Genomic DNA, 23,210 nt, shown 5'->3' on the forward strand with positions numbered 1-23,210 from the left:
ACCTAGATGAGACAGGATGGCTAGTTCCATTCTCCTAGGTAGGTTAGGCTCTAATAAAACCCCAGTAGGTTAGTTTCTCCTGAGAGCAGGCCTTGTTAAGAACAGAAGGCTTAGCTGGCTTTCAAAATGATTTTTTTTCTCCTCCGCCTGCTGGAAGCATGAGGAGACCGATATTCACTGTGAGAATCTGGTAGAGCTCCTAGTGGTAAAACCCACAAAAGTTTGGGGACCCCATGACTGGATGCCCATGGAGTTTTTATCCTCAGACTTGCCTACATTGAGTCTCCAGCAATTCATCAATTACAGTTTAGGTTTTCTTACCCTGGCCCTGGTTCTTGTGGAGGTTTTCTGCTCTGGTAAGTTGTGATTCTCTGAATCTGCCTGTTTCTCCAATTTTAGGAGCAGCAGTTTGCCTTGTGACCTCACTTCTAAGAAGAGACTTTTCAGTTTATTCAGCTTTTTACTTGTTAGGACAGTGGTAATTTTTAAGCTCCTACATGCCAGACTGAAAACCATAAGTGCTCCATTAGGATTCACTTAACTAAAGCAATGGTGGCCTCTGTCAGCTACAGAAAGACACTGATTGCTGAAAAGTTGGGTCTGGGGGAGGAGAGAAAGGGATTCATATTTACGAAGCATTTGTTCTGTACAAGGTACCTTACACTCCCTACTTCTCCAAACAGCATGTCTAAGTGGGGTTACTGTCATCACTTTTGAGAAGAGGAAACCCAGGCTCGAAAGAGTTAGCAAGAGGTAGCAAGTTATCAAAACGTTACATATTAAGTAGAAGAACTGGAAATCATTTCACTGACTTTTTAAAAAAATGGACATTTATTGAGCACATGCTGTATGTTGGGCAGGAGAGCAGAACACAGTCCCTGCAATGCAAGAGGATATTACAACACAGGGTCTCATGGATCCCCCAAGGAGGTGACATGTAATGAGAAGGGCTTCCTCAAGGAGAAGCGTGGTTCTGATGGAGCATGGGTAGGGGTTATCCAGAATAGGGGTGATAGGGTTGCGGAAGCTTCCATATAGAGGAAAGAGACTGTTCAAAGCACAGCCCACTTGGGGGGAACGGCAAATGGCTTGGTGTGGCTGGAGCATTCAGTGTGTTTTGGTGATTAGCAAGGGATGAGTTTGGGGAAGGAGGGGAGAGGGTCAGACTCTAATTTGAAAGTTCCCATGTATTATGATAAGAGGTTCTGACTTAATTCTGACATCAATGAGGAGCCATGAAGAGTTTTAAGCAGTGGAATGTGATGATTGACCTGGCTTTTCAGCAAGATGATTTTGATGGGTAAGGAGCCTGGGGAAGGGAGACTGGTTAGGAGACTGTCTCAGTGGTCCTGGGGAAGAAGGGTCAGGGTGGGAACCAGGACAGTGGCAGTGGAACTGGGGAGGGAAGGAGAGATGCCTGCACAGGAGAACTGACCAGCTGACCAGCTTCTTGATCAAACTGATGTAGGGAGGGAGAGAAAGGAAGGATACTAGGAAGATGCCCTGGTCTCTGGCTTGGGCAGCTGGGAGGATGGTGGTATCCTTCACAGAAATAGGGGAAGCAGAAGGAAGAACAGATTTTGTGGGGGAAGATGGTGAGTTCAGTTTTGCACATGTTGAGTTTGAGATGCACATGGGAAATCCAGCCAGTGCTGTTTAGCAGACAGACATAGGCGCTGGGAACCCACCAGGGAATTCTGAGTGAAGCTGAAATGCTCACATTTCCTCACTATTCCTTGTGAACAGAGCCCCAACTTTGTTGAGGTTTCCATGCCTTAGGAAAAGAGAAACTGGCTGTGGTCAAGCTTCTCAAAGGAGAATATGTGCAGTGAGGATTGAAGGGTCCCTGGCCAGGAGGCTGGTGGGTACCCGCACTGAAATAATAGACCAACAGAGCAGAGCTCAGCAAGGAAAGCAAGAAAGAGTGAGCCAAGAAGTAGGAGGAGTGCCAGAGACAGAACACATGGTGGGGGCCAGAGCTTTGTGGCCCAGGCTGGCTTCGCACTCACTAAACCTGTCTCTCTCTTCCTGGGCACCTGAGTAAGCTCCGTTTCCCATCCTTTTGCCTCCTCGCCTGGAGGTAGAGCCAGTGACTAGGGATGTCAAATGATCGTGGGAGGAAGAAATGTGCAATGAAGAGCAGGTCCCCCTTCCCATGCTTTTTCCCTTCCCATCCACGATCCCTCTGGAGGTCTCGCTGGAAGGAAAACACTCAGATTTTGAGTTTTATTTGTTACCGTAGCAGAGCCTCACCTATCTTTCCTGATCCTGGCTCTGCAGTCAGACGGCTGTGTTTCAATTCTGTCTTTACCTCTTGCCAGCTGTGTGACCTTAAATAAACTGCTTAATTTCTCTGTACGTCACTTTCCTTATCAGTAAAACGGGGGTAATAATATCAGTTTCACGTAATTGTCTCAGGATAAAATGAGGTAATAAATGTGAAGCACTTAGAACAGTATTAAATACTATAGAAGTGTTAGAAGCTAATGGAGAGGACACTGTCAAGAAATGGGGATGGTTTATAGCCTTGGTCAGCAAACTACGGCCTGCAGGTCAAATCCACTCTGCTGCCTGTTTATGCACAGCCTCTCAGTTAAGAATGGGCTTTACATTTTCGAATAGTTGAAATAAATCACAGGAAAATATGTGGAATTCAAATTTCAGTGTCCATAAATAAAGTTTTACTGGAGCACAGCCATACTCCTGTTTAAGTATAGTGGTGGCTGCTTTTGCACTACAATGGCAGGCTTTGAGTAGCTGCAGCAAATCCCTTATGGTTCACAAAGCCTAAAATATCTACGACCCAGCCCTTTACAGTAAAAGTGTGGTGGATCAAAGGCACAAAGGTCAAGAAAGATAACTAAAAAGTGTTAACTGGGGGACTTCTCCGGTGGCGCAGTGGTTAAGAGTCCACCTGCCTATACTACAAAGCTACAGTAATCAAGACAATATGGTACTGGCACAAAAACAAAAACATAGATGAATGGAACAAGATAGAAAGCCCAGAGATAAACCCATGCACCTATGGTCAACTAATCTATGACAAAGGAGGCAAAGATATACAATGGAGAAAAGACAGTCTCTTCAATAAGTGGTGCTGGGAAAACTGGACAGCTACATGTAAAAGAATGAAATTAGAACACTCCCTAACACCATACACAAAAATAAACTCAAAATGGATTTGAGACCTAAATGTAAGACCAGACACTATAAAACTCTTAGAGGAAAACATAGGAAGAACACTCTTTGACATAAATCACAGCAAGATCTTTTTTGATCCACCTCCTAGAGTAATGGAAATATAAACAAAAATAAACAAATGGGACCTAATGAAACTTCAAAGCTTTTTCACAGCAAAGGAAACCATAAACAAGACCAAAAGACAACCCTCAGAATGGGAGAAAATATTTGCAAATGAAGTAACTGACAAAGAATTAATCTCCAAAATATATTAACAGCTCATGCAGCTCAATATTAAAGAAACAAACAACCCAGTCCAAAAATGGGCAGAAGACCTAAATAGACATTTCTCCAAAGAAGACATACAGATGGCTAAGAAGCACATGAAAAGCTGCTCAACATCGCTAATTATTAGAGAAATGCAAATCAAAACTACAATGAGGTATCACCTCACACCAGTTAGAATGGGCATCATCAGAAAATCTACAAAAAACAAATGCTGGAGAGGGTGTGGAGAAAAGGGAACCCTCTTGCACTGTTGGTGGGAATGTAAATTGATACAGCCACTATGGAGAACAGTAGGGAGGTTCCTTAAAAAACTAGAAATAGAATTACCAAATGACCCAGCAATCCCACTACTGGGCATATACCCAGAGAAAACCATAATTCAAAAAGACACATGCACCCCAATGTTCATTGCAGCACTATTTACAATAGCCAGGTCATGGAAGCAACCTAAATGCCCATCGACAGATGAATGGATAAAGAAGTTGTGGTACATATATACAATGGAATATTACTCAGCCATAAAAAGGAACAAAATTGAGTCATTTGTTGAGACGTGGATGGATCTAGAGACTGTCATACAGAGTGAAGTAAGTCAGAAAGAGAAAAAGAAATATAGTATATTAACGCACGTATGTGGAACCTAGAAATATGGAACCAGTTTGCAGGGCAGAAGTTGAGACACAGATGTAGAGAACAAACATATGGACACCAAGTAGGGAAAACCGCGGTGGGGTGGGGATGGTGGTGTGCTGAATTGGGCGATTGGGATTGACACATCATTGACACTGATGTGTATAAAATTGATGACTAATAAGAACCTACAGTATAAACAAACAAACAAACAAAAAACAACTAATACTAAAAAAAAAAAAAAGAGTCCGCCTGCCAATGCAGGGGACACGGGTTCGAGCCCTGGTCTAGGAAGATCCCACATGCTGTGGAGCAACTAAGCCTGTGCACCACAACTACTGAGCCTGCGTGTTAGAGTCTGCGAGCCACAACTACTGAAGCCCATGCGCCTAGAGCCCGTGCTCCACAACAAGAGAAGCCACCGCAGTGAGAAGCCTGTGCACTGCAGTGAAGAGTAGCCCCCGTTCGCCGCAACTAGAGAAAGCCCGTGTGCAGCAAGGAAGACCCAATGCAGCCAAAAATAAATAAATAAATTTATTTAAAATAAAAAAGTGTTAACTGGAATTGGTGATAGATTACCAGTGACCTTGATAATGGCTTTATTTGGAGTGTGAAAGCATAAACTAGATTTTGGTGTTGGGGTGATCATAGTTTGATTCCTGACTCAACTACTTATTAGCTGTTTGGTATTGGGAAGTCAATTAACCTCTATGAGCTCCAGTATCCTGAGCTGTAAATTGGGGATAAACAGAGCTACCTTATTGAGTTATTGTAAAGATTAGCAATAATGCACATAAACCATAAAACACAGTGTCTGTCTTACAGTAAGTACTCAATAAATGCAAACCCTTGCTTCATTTAATCTTTTGTCCCCCAAATTGCTGTTTCTTTATAGGTAATGCCTTTTCACTTTTAATATTTTATTTTTGTCCCTGTGTTCTCAATGTTTTACATTATATGCCAAGTCTTTGCTCAAATCTCACCTCTTTAATGAGGCCGTCCTAGTTAATATTGACTTTCCTGTTTAATACTGTAATCTGCCCTCCCCAACCCAGCATTCCTAACCCTCCTACCGTGTTCTACTTTTTTTTTCTTCTCATAACACTTAACAGTCTAGAGAATTTACTAATATATTATGTTTATTGTTTACTATCTGTCTTCCCCACCTGTATGGAAGATCCTTGCCTGTTTTATACAATTAGATATTCCAAGTGCCTAAATGGTACCTGGCACATAGTAGGTGCTCTATTAATATTTGTTGAGGAACTAAATGGAAAAAGAATAGGTGAGGATTTTTTTTCCTGCTCAGGACTGGATGTGCTCCTTCAATCTGGGGACTTGTCTTTTCTCACCTCTTTAAATTCTCAACCATTATCTGTTAAAATGCAGCTCTGCCCCATCCACTCCATTTTATCCTCCTGGAGCTCCTGTTAGAATATGTTGACCCAATCATTCCATCCTCAGTGTCTCCTAAGTTCTTTCTTTGACAATGATTTAGCTCTCTGCTTCATTTGAAGGAAATTTCCTCAGCTCTATCATTGTCGCTCTCTTTTTTTACCGGGGTATAGTTGTTTTACAATGTTGTGTTAGTTTCTACTGTACAGCGAAGTGGAGTTCCCTGTGCAGCAGGATCTTATTAGTTATCTCTTTTATATATATTAGTGTATATATGTCAATCCCAATCTCCCAATTCATCCCACCCCCCCACCCCTATCATTGTCTCTTTTTAGCTGTGTCTAGTCTACTCTTCAACCGTTAATTGAAGTTTTATTGCAATGACAATATTTTTTTGTGCCTAGAATTTCTATTTCTGCCTCCCTATTCCTTCCTGCTTCTTCCTTTCCATTCTTTCCTGTACTTGTTTCATGGTTTCTAATCTTCCCTTTATCTCCTTGGATATTTTAAATATTCCCAGATTAAGATTTCTTTCAGGCTTTTCTGTTATCCCCAGTCCTTGGAGTGTGAACCCTTCCATTTGTTTAATCAGCTGGATTTCTTGCTATGGTTCATTCCTTGGTGCAGTCTGTAATTTTGGATGGTGAGCTCACCCTTCACAGTGGTTGTCTGGCATTTGCCCTTGCTGGGATCTTAAGAGTTAGCAACTGAAAAGGCTCCAAAAAGGCACCACTGAATGGCCTGTCTTTGGAGGTGAGGATGAGGGTGGCAGAGTGCAGGTGTTAAGGAAGGTGCTCTGAGTTCACTTCCCCACTGTGAAACTATTTGCATAACTGTGCGCAAATTACTCTTGGAGTCTTAATTCTCTTAATTATGAAATAAAGATAATAATTCCTATTTCCTAGAGATGTTGTGAGGAATTAGTATGATAGTCAAGTTAACGAACTAAGCACAATGTTTAGTATGTATGAAGTGCTTAATATATGCTAAAAAATATTTTAAATACTTGTCAATATCTTCTCCTTGCTTTGTGATATAAGGGAAGAAACATAATGCTTGTGAAAATAGCTTCTGAATATGTATATGAAACAGAGAGACAGCCATTACATTTGGACACTGGTCAGATCTATCCCCTTTATTTGTTACACATATTAGCTGAAAATGGGGGAAAAACAATTCCAGAAGAACATGCTCACTTGGCTTTCAGCCACCACAGAGGAGCACTGATGAGAGGTGGAAGGAAATTTCAGACATGATGCTTTTTAAAAAATAAGGCCTAATTAGAGACTGGGATCATTTGCCAACTATTTTGGATCATTAAAATAGAGCAGGAGGAAGAGTTCTTCTTCTGAGAAAAAAATGACCCAGAAAAATTTCTTTGGTTTTATTCAAATAGAAAATATATTAATATCTTGGCTGTGTTGTCCTTGGTCATCAGTCCCTTTCAAAGGTTAGAAAGAGAAAAGCAGAGCCCTGAACCTGTAACCAATGCTTAGTAAATACCGTGGGCTTATTACAGGGAAGGGCTAGAGACACAGGCAAATTCTTGGCCAAGAGAACCTCATGTAACTTCACTTCTATCTCATGTAACTTTTGACCACAAATCTTTCCTCAATTAATTGCCACTTTGAATCTGTGGATAAGGGAGGGTTAAAGGGCCAAAGTTAATGTATAAAAGCTGTATGATTTATCATGGAATAGATTATTTTAGTTCTCTGTAAACATTTCACAGAATGATTTGTAATTCTAATTTTCATGAAACATTTATAAAGACTAAAATTAGAAACATTTAAATAGAGAAATATTTTTAGATTCTAAGTACCTGATCTTCGTAATCAGATCCTGTATCAGTGATCTCTCCAGTGTCCAACAGCATTGAAGGATCAAGGTCACTTGAACCTAAGATTAGGAAAACAAAGATTACCTGATGGAGGCCATCCGTGTACATTTCTGAGGCAAACAAATGCCCACCAAGTTTCCATATTGTCTTATTTACAAATATTTCCAGACTCTTCCCATCTGCCAGGCACTGTTTGGCCTGCAGATGGAAAATGCAGATGTAACAGAGCAGGACCCTATGGGGCCTTCCCAGGACAGACCCCCTCCCCCATATCCTCTGCTTTAGCTCCTCTCTGAAGTACCTAGATAATAGTATCTGATGCACATTTCCTGCGTTGTTTTACAAAGGTTAAAACCACCACCAAATGGAAGAAATTAACTACATGACGATCATGAACACCTAGCTCCCAGATCTACTAGTGCCTAAGGATTGAGAATGTTAACCCCTGTGACACCGCCCAGTTACCTCACCATCAACCAATCAGAGAGCTGTGCACGAGCTGATCACATACCCTGGGACACCTCTCCCTCACCTGGCTTTTAAAAATACTTTGTTGAAACCCACAGAGAATTTGGGCTTTTTGAGCACTAGCTGTTCTGAACTCCTTGTTGGTCACCCTGCAATAAATGCTGCACTTTCCTTCACCACAACCCGGTGTCAGTAGACTGGTTTTACTGCATGTGGGGGAGTAGACCCAAGAACGGTTTGGTAACACAGATACCTAGACACTGTCTAGAAGACAATGATCTTGTGGAGGAGATGAATTTATCAACAGCAAGTTTCAGAAACCAAAAAGAAAGACTAATTCTGATTAGTAGCGGAGGAGATGATGGGGGTGGGATTCTTCACAAGGAAACAGTTTGTGAGTCTAAACTGTGAGGGTGAATACGGGTGGTCCAGGAGGAGAAGTGGTTTAAGGGTGTGCAATGGTGGCTGAGGAAGAAGGAACACCAGGAGCAAAGTACAGAGTGAGAGTAGAGCAAGGGGTTTCCAGGAAAAGAAGGGCTGAGTTTGCTCACTCCATGAGAACCTGAGAAGTTTTTCCTCTAGCCTTTGGGTCACCTTAGTCCCCGAAGGTGAGAAAAATCAGGTTAACTTAATGTATTAATATAGAGTTTTTTCCCCCTAGGTACTACAGGTTACACTGAATCACCTTCCCATTAATCCCCAAGGCTCACACTTAAACCAGTAATTGTCTTAATGGGACTCATGAAGCACAATTGATTCATCGTCCTCATCTAATGACTCTTTCTTGCTGGGAAATATATATTACCTAACTAGCCAGAAAGACAGAATTCAGTGCTGTCCATAAAAAGCCAGGCACCCTGTGAAGAAACCAACCACTCCATGCTTCATTGTAAACTTGCCCTTGCCAAATAACTCTTGTTCAGAATATGCAGTGAGTAATGTTTAATGAAGATGAATTTTCAAAACAATGTCAAGCATCTCACACACTTCTCAGATATGGACCTCTCCCAGAGATGCTGCTTCCGTACTTTCTTCCAGAAAAGGAATCAAGGTGTGTCCCCACACAGTCTTTCGTCATTTCTACTCTTCTCATCATTACCCCTGCTGTTCACCAAATTGACTAAGTACTAACCCATTATCAAATTGACTAAGTACTAAGCAGTAACACCATTGTTTACTGTGTTTGTAATTTAAAAAAAAATTTTTTTAAGTACAGTAAAGGCTTTCAAAATGGAGATACTTGACCCATCAAACCATTTTGGAAAAGTAACTAACTGTAGAGCTACCATGTATAGTTGCATAAATGTGTACTGCACAATTCTTGGTGATGCCCTTGGCAACACCAGTGTTAATGAGGTGCTTGTAGAATGGAGTTAGGAGGACTATTAATAAAGTGAGACTAGAGGGGTGATATGGAAACATTAATTTTATATATAATTTTTTAAGTAGAAGGATTATATACTTGTAATTTTTCTGTCTCTGTGCTTTAAGTATTTTTCAGATAAATACTTTTATTTATAAGATGTACCTTATAAATAAAAGGTGTACCTTAGGGCCAAACTACCTGATGTCTCAGAACCCAGTTGGAAGACCATTTTGCACTTATGTGTTGGGAGACAGTAAATATGTCAGAAGTAAAACATACATTTTTCCATTTTAAGATCATGGACATTTTAGAATTTAATATTTCATAGAATCCTACCCTGTCACTTTAGAAAAGAGGAAAATGAGCTGTGGAGAAGTTATATAGCTTGGCCAAGGTCATGCAGAAAGTGACTGAGATCAAAGACAGAAGTCACTGCTCCCATTTCTAACATAGCCTGCTGACTCCAAGTTGTAAGCAGGCAAAATCCAAATGGCTTTATAAACATGATCTTTCATTACAGTGCTCTGCAGGGGAGGACCTTGGAGGAGTGTGCTATCTCTTCTACATTCTGAGAAAATAGGAACAGTGAATGGACGATGATGAAGTGGGTCACTGGGTGGCTGCGGAAAGGGAAGAATAGAAAGTGGAATAAAGAGGTGTCACTCCAGCCTGTGACAGTCAAGGTGGCTGCTATTGACAGCACCGTTAAAGGCAATGCCAGTTTTAACTAGTTTTTGTTACTTCCACAATATGGATATTATTCACCATTGACTAGTGGTGATAGATACTCAAATGATACCCTCCCCTTAGAATTTAGAGTGATTCATGTGCAGTGAGCAACGTGATCTGAACACAAAGGCTCATTAAACATATAGCTGTTTCAGTTCCTCTGTCCTACTTATTTAATTAGAAACTGTTCTTTTGGTCGTTTTAATAAAGTACAATGTGAAGGACTCTTAGACAACCCAGTTAACAGAGATATTACACATTAATATTTGAAAGTGGAAAAAGATTATTAGAAAACTATCTTCAGCGATGGTAGAATGAAGAGGTCTTTGTTTAAAAAGCAACTTCTGCTTATAAGGAAGAAGAGATTGGCTTTCCTAATAAAATGTTTTGAACAGAAATTTTATTGTATCATCAAGGGGTGGAATTTCTTGACGTGCTGTTGCTCTTGGCAACAGTACTAATAGATCATAGAAGGCATAGACAGAGGATGTCATTATCAGCTCAGATAATGATTGAATAGCTTTCATTTTCTTTTAGTATTGGTTGCTTGGTTTGCTGAAAATGGGACCTTTAATAACAGTCTAAGGCTTGACATACAAAATAGGGAGGTAAATATAACCATATGTACACATTTTTGCCATCTTTCATTGGATAATTTAACACATAAAACAACTGCAATGATCTTGTTACTCAAAGAAGACAGCAAAATTAGGACCTTTTGCAAAAGTGATGGTATGGCTTTCGTTTCCCTCTATTTTGAATTTCTTGATTTCTTTTCAGATTTAGAAGTATCCTTCCCATAGATAACAGAGAAAGGTATGAGCTGAAATAGAACCCCACAGGGGGCACTCAGTGTCACTAGTTTTAGACATTGAATGGTCTTCGGAAATATTTTCAGGTTGTTTCCTTAAATTTAAGTGGGACGATGACAAATTGGCTTCAGAGGTACAGGAAGGCTAACCATACTGCCTTCTGGGACACTGGTAAAGACTTGTTTCCTCCTAGTGGATCTTCGATCTGAAGTTTGAGGAAGGCCCTCCTCCCACTTGGAGTATCAGATAGAGGGAGACTCCTGCAAGGCGGGGTTTCCTGCACAGTGAAGGGAGTCTGCAGATAAAGCTCCTCTCACATTTCTCCTGCCCCGTCTGAGGAAAGCGGTCTCTCCCTTCTCCTGTCTCTTCTGCTAAACCGTCAGCAGCTTTAGGTGGGGTTGTGTTTCTTCTCTGAATCTAAGAAAAAAACTTAGAAATTCTATGCATTCGATACATATATGCTGAATGACTGAAAAATGGATAAAAGGACAGTTACATTTCACTTTTGTGGATCTCAATCTTTTTTTTTTTAGCATCTTTATTGGAGTATAATTGTGTTACAGTGGTGTGGATCTCAATCTTAATCATTCGCTCCATTCGCTCTTTGAACATTAAATCCCTCCTAAGCACCTTAGGCATTAGGCACGGAGAATCCAGCTCTGATTCCAACAGGCTTGGAAGTGTTAGTAGCAGTTTGTGTTAGAATTCCTTTGAAGAAGGGCATTGTATTTCTTTGGAAAAAAAATATCCTGGCAGTATTTGGGTCTAGAAGGAAGCTCCTCGAGGGAACTGGGTGTTGGGGGACTGTTCTGGGTGAGAAGAGAAGGGGGGATTTTCTTTTTTTTTTTTAGTTACTCCATGACAGCGGTGGGGGAAGGGAGGAAGAGAGGGAGAAGAGGGTAAAAGTCAACCTAGGAAAATGGGGAAAGGCTGTGCTGCATAAGATGTGGTCTCTCCCTGTGACCCCTCAAATCCTCAGCAAAGATACTAACCTATACTTAACCTTTTAAACGGGACAGCCGCATGCTTTATACACATAAGCCATTTACTCTTCACAACTGTCCTATGAGGTAGCGCTAATATTCTTTCCTTATAGATGGGGACACTGAAGCCCAGAGACACTGAGTGATGTAGGCAGATGACTCTGCTAGAAGTATTACTGGAAGTTTCCATGGAGGAGGAAACACCACAGACAGGGTGCAGAGGTTCAGGGATGGCATTTTCTGGCCTGGAGGCAAGCAAATGCACACTCTGCTCTGGAGCAAAAGGAAATTTGGTGTGGCTGTGAGTTGATGAGCCCAGGTGAGTAGCCCAGCTGAGGTGGCCAGCTAGAAGAGAAAGGGCTAACGTGGCATCTCGCATGAGATTCATCCCAGATTTCAAACCAACGCTCACATATACTCTCTGTCCTCATGAAGTCTTGCACTCTTGTAAAGGACATAGAGTTTTAACAAACAATCCTATACCTAATTATATAATCACAGTTGCGATGAATGCCCTGAAGGTAAAGGGCAGAGCGCTACACAGGGATGTAGTCTGGGATGGGGTCTGAGAACGTTTCCTTGAGGAAACCACATTTAAACTGAGATACAAAGCAGGACCCGGCCAGATGAAGGACCGGATGAAGGAGTGAGAGAGTAGAGGGATGCAAATGGAGACAGGTGGTTCCAAGTACTTTGTGCAAATGGCCAGAGGCGGGAAGGTACCTGAGGCATTCAGGTGCTGGAGGAAGCTGGTGTGAGGGAGGGGAGAGGTGACGCTCTGACGGGGACATGACCACTGCAGGAAAGCTAAGGATATTTTTGTCACGGTAAGAACCCTGGTGCTCAGCCTGCAGGAAAGTCATGGAAGGTTTTGCTTTGTTTTGGTTTTTGTCAAGGGGCTGCATTCTGGGAGGATCCCCATGGCAGCAACAGGATTCCTAACAGAAGGACAGGCCGGGCCAGGAATGACAAAGGCTTCGATGAGTTTTCACTAGGGATAGTGAAGGAGGCCTGGACTCCCAAGGTGTCTCTGAGGAACGACGATCCATGATCGGTGTGAGGTGTGAGGGCAGGGACACTTTTGCCTGGCTCTCTTAAAAAAGAAAAACTGCGTGATCTCCCTTGCATGTGGAACCTAAAAAGGTCAAATACATAGAGGCAGAGAGTAGAATGGTGGTTGCCACAGACACGCAGGTGGGGGAAGTGGGGAGATTTTGACCAAAGGGTACGAAGTTGCAGTTACGTAGGAAGAATATGCCTAGAGATCCAATGCACAGCAAGGTGACGACAGTTCATAATATGTATTGAATACTGGAAAATTGCTAAGAGAATATGTTTCAGATGCTCATTCATCAAACACGGAAGAATGGTAACTATATGAAGATGAAGTATGTTAATTAGCTGGACTGTAGCAATCATTTCACAAATCAAATCATCGTGTAGTATATCTTAAACATACACGATTTTTATGTAAAAAATTTAAAGGAATTGAAAGCTATTCATGTGGAGGTGATATGGGAGCAGTGGGGCAGCTGAGATACTGCAGAGAGAGGATTCAGGAGAAGGGAAGAGCCACGGGAGAAAACCTGGGGGCTGCCGTGTCACAGAGCAGAGGCCACGGACATGGCTTGTTTAATTGACTGAGTTTAATTGACCAACATTTACAAGCTGGGAGATTTCACCTGCTGGTGCAGGCTCACCAGGGCTGTTACAGATAGAACAGGTTTACTTTAAGGCTGGAGCAGAGCCCAGTTTTCAGGGGTCTTGGAAGTGGAAGGGATCTAGGGGGAGTTGAGGCTGTGAGCACAGACCCCTCTGTTCATAAGCTCGGAGTTGTAGAGAGGAAGGAGTGGTCTCCTGGAAGCCTCTGCTATGGGCCAGGCACCGTGCACTCTACCAAGGGGACATGAAGAGGACAAAGACACAGTTTATTGAATTGCACACAAGCCAACCCAGCTACATCGCTATAGGACGAGGCTACTTTGGAGCGATGCTACTTGAGAGCCATAAAGTGCTGGGAGCTCTAAAGGAGGGGCCGCTTAAATCTTCTCCTCTGCTCCACTGTTTGGAAACTGAGGGTATCTAGCCGATAGATATTTGTTATTAGAGGTCTAAATGAATGTTCTAAATGAAACATTAAAATAAAAGCACAGGTGTCAGCAGTTTTCAGAGCAGTGGTACTTCTGTTTACATGATCTTACATGCTTCTCAACAACACTCCCTCTTGCTCTGCAATAGGCCATCTTTCTGTAAATATCACTGGAAAATGAGGCAGGTGAGTTTACGTCAGCTGTCTGTGCTCTGCGGGTCTGTCCAGAAAGACTACTGCCTTTTAAAAAACTCTGTCTTTCTTCGAGCCTACTTGCAGTGAGCTTCAAACTTTTAGGTGTTTAGCCTTTTTCTTTACAGCCCAGAACTTTTGGTCTTTATTCACTGAGGCCATAACTGAGAAGAAAGGTGAGGACTGAGAAAGATTTGAGAGTCATCCACGTAGAATTGATGGTTGAAACCAGGACGGACAAGGAGCTGACCCAGAGAAAGAGTAAAAGAGAGTGAGAGAAGGGTCAAGGACAGAAATGTGAGTACCTCCTACTTAAAGGGGTATGATTACCCTGCACGATTGTCCAACGTCAAACTTCTAGACATAGGAAGACAAGGGGCAGAGCCACAACAGGGGCTGTGGGTCGGGATGGGAACAGCTATCACACCAAAGAGGAGGCTTTTCCCAGGTGGCACAGGAGAGACAGGTATGAGTTAGGGAGTTCTGGAGAAACTGTAACTTTTATTGTTGCACAAATTGTGGGTTAGATCATTTTAAAATTATAGTAACAGAGGTCCTTTGCTACATTGTGACTGCCTGCTAATTTGCACTTTCAATGACTGGAAGAAAGGCAGTAGCTGTTAAGAGCGAGATGTATGGCTCTTTTCTATGTCGTTTTGTGCCTTTATTTTATTTTTTATTTTTTTGCGGTACGCAGGCCTCTCACCGTTGTGGCCCCTCCCGCCGCGGAGCACAGGCTCTGGACGCGCAGGTCCAGCGGCCATGGCTCACGGGCCCAGCCGCTCCGCGGCATGTGGGATCCTCCCGGACCGGGGCACGAACCCGCGTCCCCTGCATCGCAGGCGGACTCCCAACCACTGCGTCACCAGGGAAGACCAGTGCCTTTATTTTTACACCAGAAGTTGTAAAGACCTGAGGACAACATCATGCTTACGACCTTACGGCAGTTTGTTGAGCTCCAACCTTACTACAAAGCCCTAGACGCTTGGCAGGGGATCAGGGTATACTGCAGCGCAAAGGACACAGTGACTTACCTGCTGCAGCCTCTTTGTTTGGAAATAACTTGCTGTCAACTGCCATGCTGATGTCATAGAACACCTCATCCTCATCTCGGTCGGCATCAAACTGGGAGAAATCAGGACAGACAAGTTGGGAACGTGAGGATACATAAATTAATTCATTCCAAAATATAATGAACATGCATCACACAACTGTATCTCTAATGAAGCAGGACAACAGGAACTGAGTCTTTAATCAGATATTTAGAGGGTTTTTCAAGCCCGGACCTCATCTCAAACAGAGAGGGGTGTTAGGGAGTAAGTGTACAGTCACTAACAGTTAAGAAAATTGTGTAGAATTTTCTTAATTTCTAAAACAAGCTTTGGAAAACCCCATAAATTGTGTTTTCTGGCTCATAGTTTTGGTTTGAAATCTTCCCCGCTGCTGCCTCCTTCATGAAAAAATATTTCTAAACCACATGGGGATAGATTTTCTAATTTATTGTTAAAAAAAGAAAAAAAGAGACCCCTCAAACCAAATTTTAGCTACTATACAAATACTATAGATGCTATTCTATAGGTATAGTCTACAGACACTATAGGTTTAGATGTAACAAAAATTATGGATTCAAATATTTTACCATTCTCTAAAATTTACAAAATTTTAAATATTAAAAATGTGGTTACATTTATAAATCCCCTATTTCCCAAGTTGTTCAGTGGTTTTGAAATATTTATTTATTTGGCTGTGCTGGGTCTTAGTTGCAGCACGTGGGATCTTCATTGCTGCGTGCGGGGTCTTTAGTTGCAGCATGTGAGATCTAGTTCCCTGACCAGGGATTGAACCGGGGCCCCCTGCACTGGGAGTGTGGAGTCTTAGTCACTGGACCACCAGGGAAGTCCCTCAGTGGTTTTTAGAAATACACTTTTGTCTCTTTGTTTTTTTAAAATAGACTTACTGAGTTATAACTGATATACAATAAACTGCATATATTTAAAGTGTACAAAATGGTAAGCTTTGACATCTATATACACCTGTGAAACCATCGTAAAAATCAAAATAGTGAACATCTCCATCACCTCCCCCCAAAGTTTCCTTGTGCCCCTTGGGAATCCCTTCCTCCTGCCCCACCCCCCCATCAGGTAATCATTGATATGTTTTCTGTGACTAGAGATTACTTTGCATCTTCTAGAATTTCATGTAAAAGGAATTGTACAACATGAAATATTTTTGTCTGGATTCTTTCACTCTCCACAATTATTTTGAGATTTATCAAGTTTATTCCTTTTCATTGCTGAGTAGTATTCCATTGTATGGATATACTATTGATTCCATCCTGGGTATGTTTCATCTTGGACATTGTAGTTTTTATCCATAGATGTTTGATTTGAGTCTTTAAAAATATCTATGTCTCTATTTAAGGTTTTAAACACATGAAATACAATTATAACTTCTAATATCCTTTTCTGCTAATTCCTACAACTGAGTTGGTTTTCATTGATTTCCCCCATTATTATGGGGGCATATTTTCCTGTTTCTTTGCACGCCTGGTAATTTTTTTACTGGATGCCGGGCGTTGACAATTTGACCATGTTGGATGGTAGGTGGTTTTGTATTTCTATATTCTTGAGTTTCATTCTGGAATGCAGTTTAGTTACTTGGAAACAACTTGATCCTTTCCGGTCTTGTGTTTAAGATTTGTTGGACTGGACCAGAGCAGTGTTTAGTTTAGGGTTAATTATTCTGCCCTGTTGAGGCAAGACACTTTGAAGTACTCTACCCATTTCCTTGTGAATTAAGGGATTTTCCAGTCTGGCTGTGGAAACAGGCACTCTTCTCAGGCTGGTGTGAGCCCCAGCTACTGTTCCTGCTGATCCTTTTGGGTGGTTTTTCCCTCAGCCTTGGGCAGTTTGCTCATATGCATGCCCTGATTAGTACTCTGCTGGATGCTGGAGGGGAACCCTCAGCAGATCTCCAGAGTTCTCTCTCTGTGCATCTCTGGTACTCTGTCCTCTGCAATCCAGCCACCTTGGGTCTCTTGCACTCTCAGCTCCATTTCCTCAACTCTTGGAGTCTACCCATCTCCACAAGGCTTCCTTCTCCCTGCACTGTAGCTGGAAAGTCTCCAGTAATAAGCTGGGGGCAATCACCGGGCCCATCACATTTGTTTCCTTTCTCTCAGGGAATCACCTCATTGTCTGATGTCCAGTGTCTTAAAATTGTTTTTTTTTAAATATATATTTTCTGTTTATTTATTTTTGTTTGTTTCATGGGAGGGAAAATACAGTCTCTTTTATTCCATCTTGGGGGTTTTTTTTGTTTGCTTGTTTGTTTGTTTGTTTGTTTCGGTACGCGGGCCTCTTACTGTTGTGGCCTCTCCCGTTGCGGAGCACAGGCTCTGGACGCGCAGGCTCAGCGGCCATGGCTCACGGGCCCAGCCACTCCACGGCATGTGGGATCCTCCCAGACCGGGGCATGAACCCGCGTCTCCTGCATCGGCAGGCGGACAGCGTCACCAGGGAAGTCCCCATCTTGGTTTTTAACCTTAATTATTATCTTGAAGATATTTGAAAAGATTTAAGTGATTTATTCCTTTATATTTTCCTACTGAAGTGCTTCATTATTTTTAGTGAGAGGAATTTAGAAGCCCAAATTAGAAAGTTATTACCTAATCTCCCCTTACACAGTTAAAGCTCATCGTATGGTGCTTTAAAGTACTTTCACTATGTCACATCAGCCCACGGGAAAGGTGAGGCAGATTGTCTTGTTTCTATTTTACAGGTGAGGAAATACCTGCTCAGAGATTATGACTTTCTCAAGTCAAACAGCTGACAAGCAGGAGAAGTAGGACTTGCACTTAGGATGACTGACACTTTCCATCCTATCAGGCTAAATGTGATCATCATAGTCAGACAAATATAGCCCTGCTGCTCAAATGAGTGTTAACAGCCCCTCTGTCTAAACGCAAGGGCGAGAAAAGCAGATGGTGGTTAGGGCAGATACGAGGGGACCACCAAGGCAAGATTAGTGCCACCTTAATGCACTGCTTCCCACACCCGTAGACCATGGCTGTTCTTTTTCTTTCAAAATGTCTGTCAGCTATCATCAGTAACGGGTAAGTTCTACTAAGAGGGGGTTTGTTTTTATTTTTTTCTTGGGCTTTTGAAAGATGGGTGGCAGCATATAATTTTATAAATAAGAAAGCATAAGCTTATGTTTTAGCCGTAGTTCCCCAGAAAACAGAACCTAAGGCAAAACTTATAGGTTAACACTTTATTGGGGGCGCGTGTATGCATGTAATCCCAGGGCAGTAAGTTTGAAAGAAAAAGGGAAGCGAGACAGAGAAGGAAGCAAAGCAAATGTAAGGTGGCATGTTACTGATCTGGTCCCCAGCTTCACAAAGTCACAGCTGGTCTCCAGAAAGTCTAAATGGAACCAGTACATCTCAGAACAGTCTGAGGAGGGAGGTAGGGAGAGGCATTTATATGCTGTCTTTTCAGTTTCCTGCTTCCACTGGTCCAAGTTTTCCTTATGAAGAGTTAAGTCCCCTCACCTCTTGGCTGTGTTTCCTAGACCCCGGGGCAGCCCCTGGGAAGCCAGATCCCATGCCCCAGGGAGTGGCAAAGCATCTGGATCTAGAAGTGCTGGAAGGTGCCCAACCCCCTACAGGTATGGTCTGGTTGGGCCTGGGAGCCATCTCTGCACAGGCTCCCACCAGGCTGGGGACGATGAAGCCCAGCCTTCATCCTTAAGAGGCTGGCTGGGTCCGTCAGCCACGCCGGAAGGCAGGGCATCGGTGGACAGCTCTCCATTCAACAAGTGACCGAGGCCCAGGGCACATGGGCCAAGTGAGTCAGGGGAAGCTTGTAAACTGGCTTAGGCAGCTTAAAACTCAACCAGAGCTTGATTTGAATTTCTGCTTTCCCTGTAGCAGCAGTCTGATCTTGAACAACTTATTTCCCTGTTCTTAGCATATATACAATGCGATTATTATTATTATTATTATTTTGTGGTACGCGGGCCTCTCACTGCTGTGGCCTCTCCCGTTGCAGAGCACAGGCTCCGGATGCGCAGGCTCAGTGGCCATGGCTCACGGGCCCTGCCACTCCGCGGCTTGTGGGATCTTCCCAGACTGGGGCACGAACCTGTGTCCCCTGCATCGGCGGGCGGACTCTCAACCACTGCGCCACCAGGGAAGCCCCATACAATGTGATTATTGTGAGGGCTAAAGAGATGGTGTATTCAATACCCCAATACAGAGCCTGGCATAACTGCAGTCCTTCTTTTTCCTCCTTAAGGCTGAGGGAGTATGTTCTATAGACCTTTGATTGCTTCTGTACTTTGAACAAGGCGTGTGTATGCTACACACACACACACATGCATACACTTATTTTTTTTTAAACTTGGGGATTGTGTAATAAGGAATACAACTGACTTTGAGATTTTCTAGGAGATATTCTATCCTCCAACTGATTTGAACAAGGATATGTTTAGCTCTGGCAGACTAAAGTACTTAATTGTCCAATCCAAAAGGCAAAATGCAAAAAGTAAAACATCATTCATGAAAGCATTCAACAAATATTTGCTGAGTATCTACTATGTCCTAGGTAGATTCTTCAACTGACCACTCTTAAGTGATTGGACTACGAACAAGGAGCCCCAAGGAAGGAAGATGACACCCACACAGCCAACTCAACTCTGGGATTATAGAGATATTGTTGAAGCCCACTGACTCTTGCATCAGGACCACAGGAGTTAACCTCGTCTTCCTTATTTTCTGTAACATCCCACTTTGACAGCTCCAGGACTAGCATGGGACTCTTGTCTCTAGTCGTTTGGCAAATTATGTGGCATCCGGACCTTGGAGAGCACTCTGATTGGGTACTATCAGGACAACTGCCACTTAACGGACAAAGACCTTTACAAATTGGTAACATTCAGTGTTGGAGAGGTTGTGTGTATGGTGAGTGGAGAAGTGGCTTTTCAGTCATCAGACTTTTTACTTACTATCTGTTTTTGCACAAACCATACACATCCGTGGTTCCAACCAGGAATAATTGTGTCCACCCCTCCCACCCCTGCCCCAATATTTGGCAATGCTGGTAGATATTTTTGGTTGTCACAACTGGAAGGGGGGAGGCTATTGTCTAGGGACGCTGCTAACTACCTTACAGTACACAGGACAGCCCTCTCACGACGGAGAATTATCCAGTCTAAAATGTCAATAGTGCTGAAGTTGAGAGACCCTCATGTACACCAAAGCATTCTGTTTTTGGGTTTCTAAATAGTGTTTTGAAACTCAAGTAGCAATGATCTCCTTTCTTTCCTTTCTCCCTCCCTCCCTCCCTCCTTCCCTCCCTCCCTCCCTCCCTCCCTCTCTCCTTCCCTCCCTCCCTTCCTCCCTTCCTTCCTTCCTTCCTTCCTTCCTTCCTTCCTTCCTTCCTTCTTTCCTTCCTTCCTTCCTTCCTTCTCTCTCTTTCTCTCTCTCTCTCTCTCTCTCTCTCTCTCTCTGATTTTGACCTGCAAGAACCCGTGCTGTAAACTTCAAAATACAGAGGATAGTAGAAGTGATAATACTGCAGGGGTAGCATAGGTATAGGGTGATGAAGGTTCTAGAAATAACAGTTTCTATAGATCTCGTGGGTCAGAAACAAGCTTTGGGGGCAGAGGTAACTGTATGCCACTAGGCCAGATGATGTCCGAGGCTGTTCCCAGCTCTGAAATTCTGTGAGGTGGGCCCTTCATCTTTTTGATGATTGTTATTTAATATCTAGCAATCTTAACAAACCTCTTTTCTTAATCTGAGGGAAAGAACTCGCAGAGGACACGGTCTGCATGATTTGTTTTATGTCATTTAATGTAAGAGGGCTGGGGAGGTCAATTGGAAATTTCAAAATGAGATGCTTACCAAATTCCCCAGTTCACTCACAACATGTTTTAAGTTGAATAACAAATGTTGTAACAGCTTTCAAAATCATACAAAATATATCTAGATTAGGAAAGGAAATTATAGTAGATTGAGCAGAATTAGGCACCATCTGAGGAGAAAGCAACAATGACGGTTTGCAATTTTTTCTTTTTCTTTTTTTTTTTTTGTGGCTATGCGGGCCTCTCACTGCTGTGGCCTCTCCTGTTGCGGAGCACAGGCTCCGGACGCGCAGGCTCAGCGGCCATGGCTCACGAGCCCAGCTGCTCCGCGGCATGTGGGATCCTCCCGGACCAGGGCACGAACCCGCGTCCCCTGCATTTGCAGGCGGACTCTCAACCGCTGCGCCACCAGGGAAGCACAACGGTTTGCAATTTTAATGGCAGAAATGAGCTCTTGTTTGTTTTCTTTTGGCTCTGATTTTCAGACTGCAAGAGGCTGCCCAGATCTTCTCCACAGAGACAAGGCATTCTGTATTCTTAGCTCTGCTAGCTGGGAATGTTAGGTGTATAAAATATCCTAAAAGGACTCAAAAGGGAGGATAACAGTTCAGCCTTTCTAGATTCCACTTTCATTAAATTTAGCTCTGTCTCCTGTATTTTCTCTGCTTCAACATTTGAAAAGGAAATAAATTGGCTCTGTTATTAGTATTGTCTCAGTTTTATATATCCCATAAGTATCCTTCTCTGAGCATCATACCAGCTTCTTCAACATTTTACTTATCCCTGGTTTCCTGCAAGGGATTTCATTTAAGTATGCTCTCTACCAGATGTTTTTCATCATTTGCTACTGGAGACCCTTCAACATGCAAAACACTGGCCCTTCAAATCTTTTCTTTTATATGTCTTGAGACTTCCTTCTAAAGAATTGATTGGTTGGTGTCCTCTTTACAGTACTTTGTTTTCCTCCAACAAAAATTGGAGCTTGTACTAAAATAGTGATCATTAAAAAACTTGTGGTCCCAGGAGTGAAATCTGTAGTTATGAGCGATGGAGTAATCACAGTTTATATTATTCTGCAGAACTGTCTTTCTAAAGCTTCATAATTAAACACAAAATTTGAAGAGAAGCATCGAAGTAGATTTGGTTGGGGGTGGGGTGGGTAGGGACAACATTCTGTCTGGGAAAGCCAAATCATGTAGGTGGTGGAACCAGGATCTGAATCCAAATCTGTCTACATCGAACAGACAAGGCTGTTAAGATCAGGTCTCAGCTCCACGGGGCAGCCACAGATCTTAGCTGGGCTCTTGCAGAACAAACCAGAATTAAAGCCCTAAAGGAGAACTCTCAGGACAGACTGAAGCCAAGCCAAGCCAGGTCCAGATGCAATATACTCAAATATTCTTGATCTTGTTTTCCATTTTGAGGCCATAGTAGGTGATTTTATTTCTCTGTATAATATGTGTACCCTGCCAGATGGTTGTGTCTGTTGGCAGAAGAACCTCTCTGCAGGCTGGCCAGGAGCACCAGAAGAAGCAAGACAGGCAAAGCTGACCGCAAGAGGCAGAAGATGTCCCAACTCCAAATAGAGCTCTCTCGCGCGGTCTTTAGCTTAAAGTTATCAATTTCACAGGGAAGCTGGCTACTGCTCCTCCATCCTGTTTGTCTACTGTTGACTCTAGTTGTACCTTCCGCAGTAGCCTTCTACAACTTAAACAACCCTGCCCTTTAGTTTGTTAAGAGGACTGAAGTCATCTAGCATGGATTCTGTTTTTCTCCTCTCATTACCACTCAATCCTTCCTCAGTAATCAAAGAAAGAGTAGGCCTGCCCTCCTTCTAAGAGCCTCTCTGGGGTTGGAGAGTAGATTTATGGTCTGGGTCCATTTTCAGTCTAGCACTTCCTGTGGAAGCTGCTCTGGTTTTGCCCCAGGGGTTCCCTATCCCCCAGCACCTGAGGCACAGCCTTGGCTCAGCTGCTCCTCCTTACATCCCAGCCAGGGCTTCAGCCCTGCCCCTGACTGGGCAGCAACATTCCAGACTCCTTTCCCAGAGCTCCTTACTCTGGGTTGTCTCATTAGGGGATGGTGGATCCAAAGCCAGACCGCCTGCAATAAGAGGGGAGAGACTAGGTCTCAGGACTTGCAGACGGTTGCTGGGAAGAGTCAAAGCATAAAGAATCCAAGTTGGTGGTGGAAACTGGGTCTGGAACAATTTTTGAGCTGAATGGTACGTGGCTACAGTAGCTGAATGGTATGTGGCTACAGTAGCTGATTTTTAATACTTTGCAGGCTAAAGTAGAGCCCTAGAGCAGACATCCTCAGACTGAGCAATGTCCAGATAATGAACCGATATCAAGTGCTCAATATTTTGCTC

General features: G+C 42.9%; 1 protein-coding gene across 1 annotated transcript in view; it reads right to left on the reverse strand.

The window, feature by feature from the left end:
• The window catches only part of AK5 (adenylate kinase 5), a 238,174-nt gene that overhangs the window by 105,809 nt on the left and 109,155 nt on the right, over positions 1-23,210 (reverse strand). Inside the window, exons 6-7 of the mRNA XM_089920808.1 lie at positions 15,007-15,097; positions 7,316-7,392 (exon numbers count right to left, since the gene is read on the reverse strand). Coding sequence (XP_089776934.1) covers positions 7,316-7,392; positions 15,007-15,097 — 168 coding nt within the window. The remainder of the gene's footprint in view (positions 1-7,315; positions 7,393-15,006; positions 15,098-23,210) is intronic.

Source organism: Delphinapterus leucas, chromosome 1 (assembly GCF_059928025.1).
Source record: "Delphinapterus leucas isolate spDelLeu-1000000601 "Yukka" chromosome 1, BTC_Dleu_Yukka2, whole genome shotgun sequence".
Taxonomy (NCBI): Eukaryota; Metazoa; Chordata; class Mammalia; order Artiodactyla; family Monodontidae; genus Delphinapterus; species Delphinapterus leucas.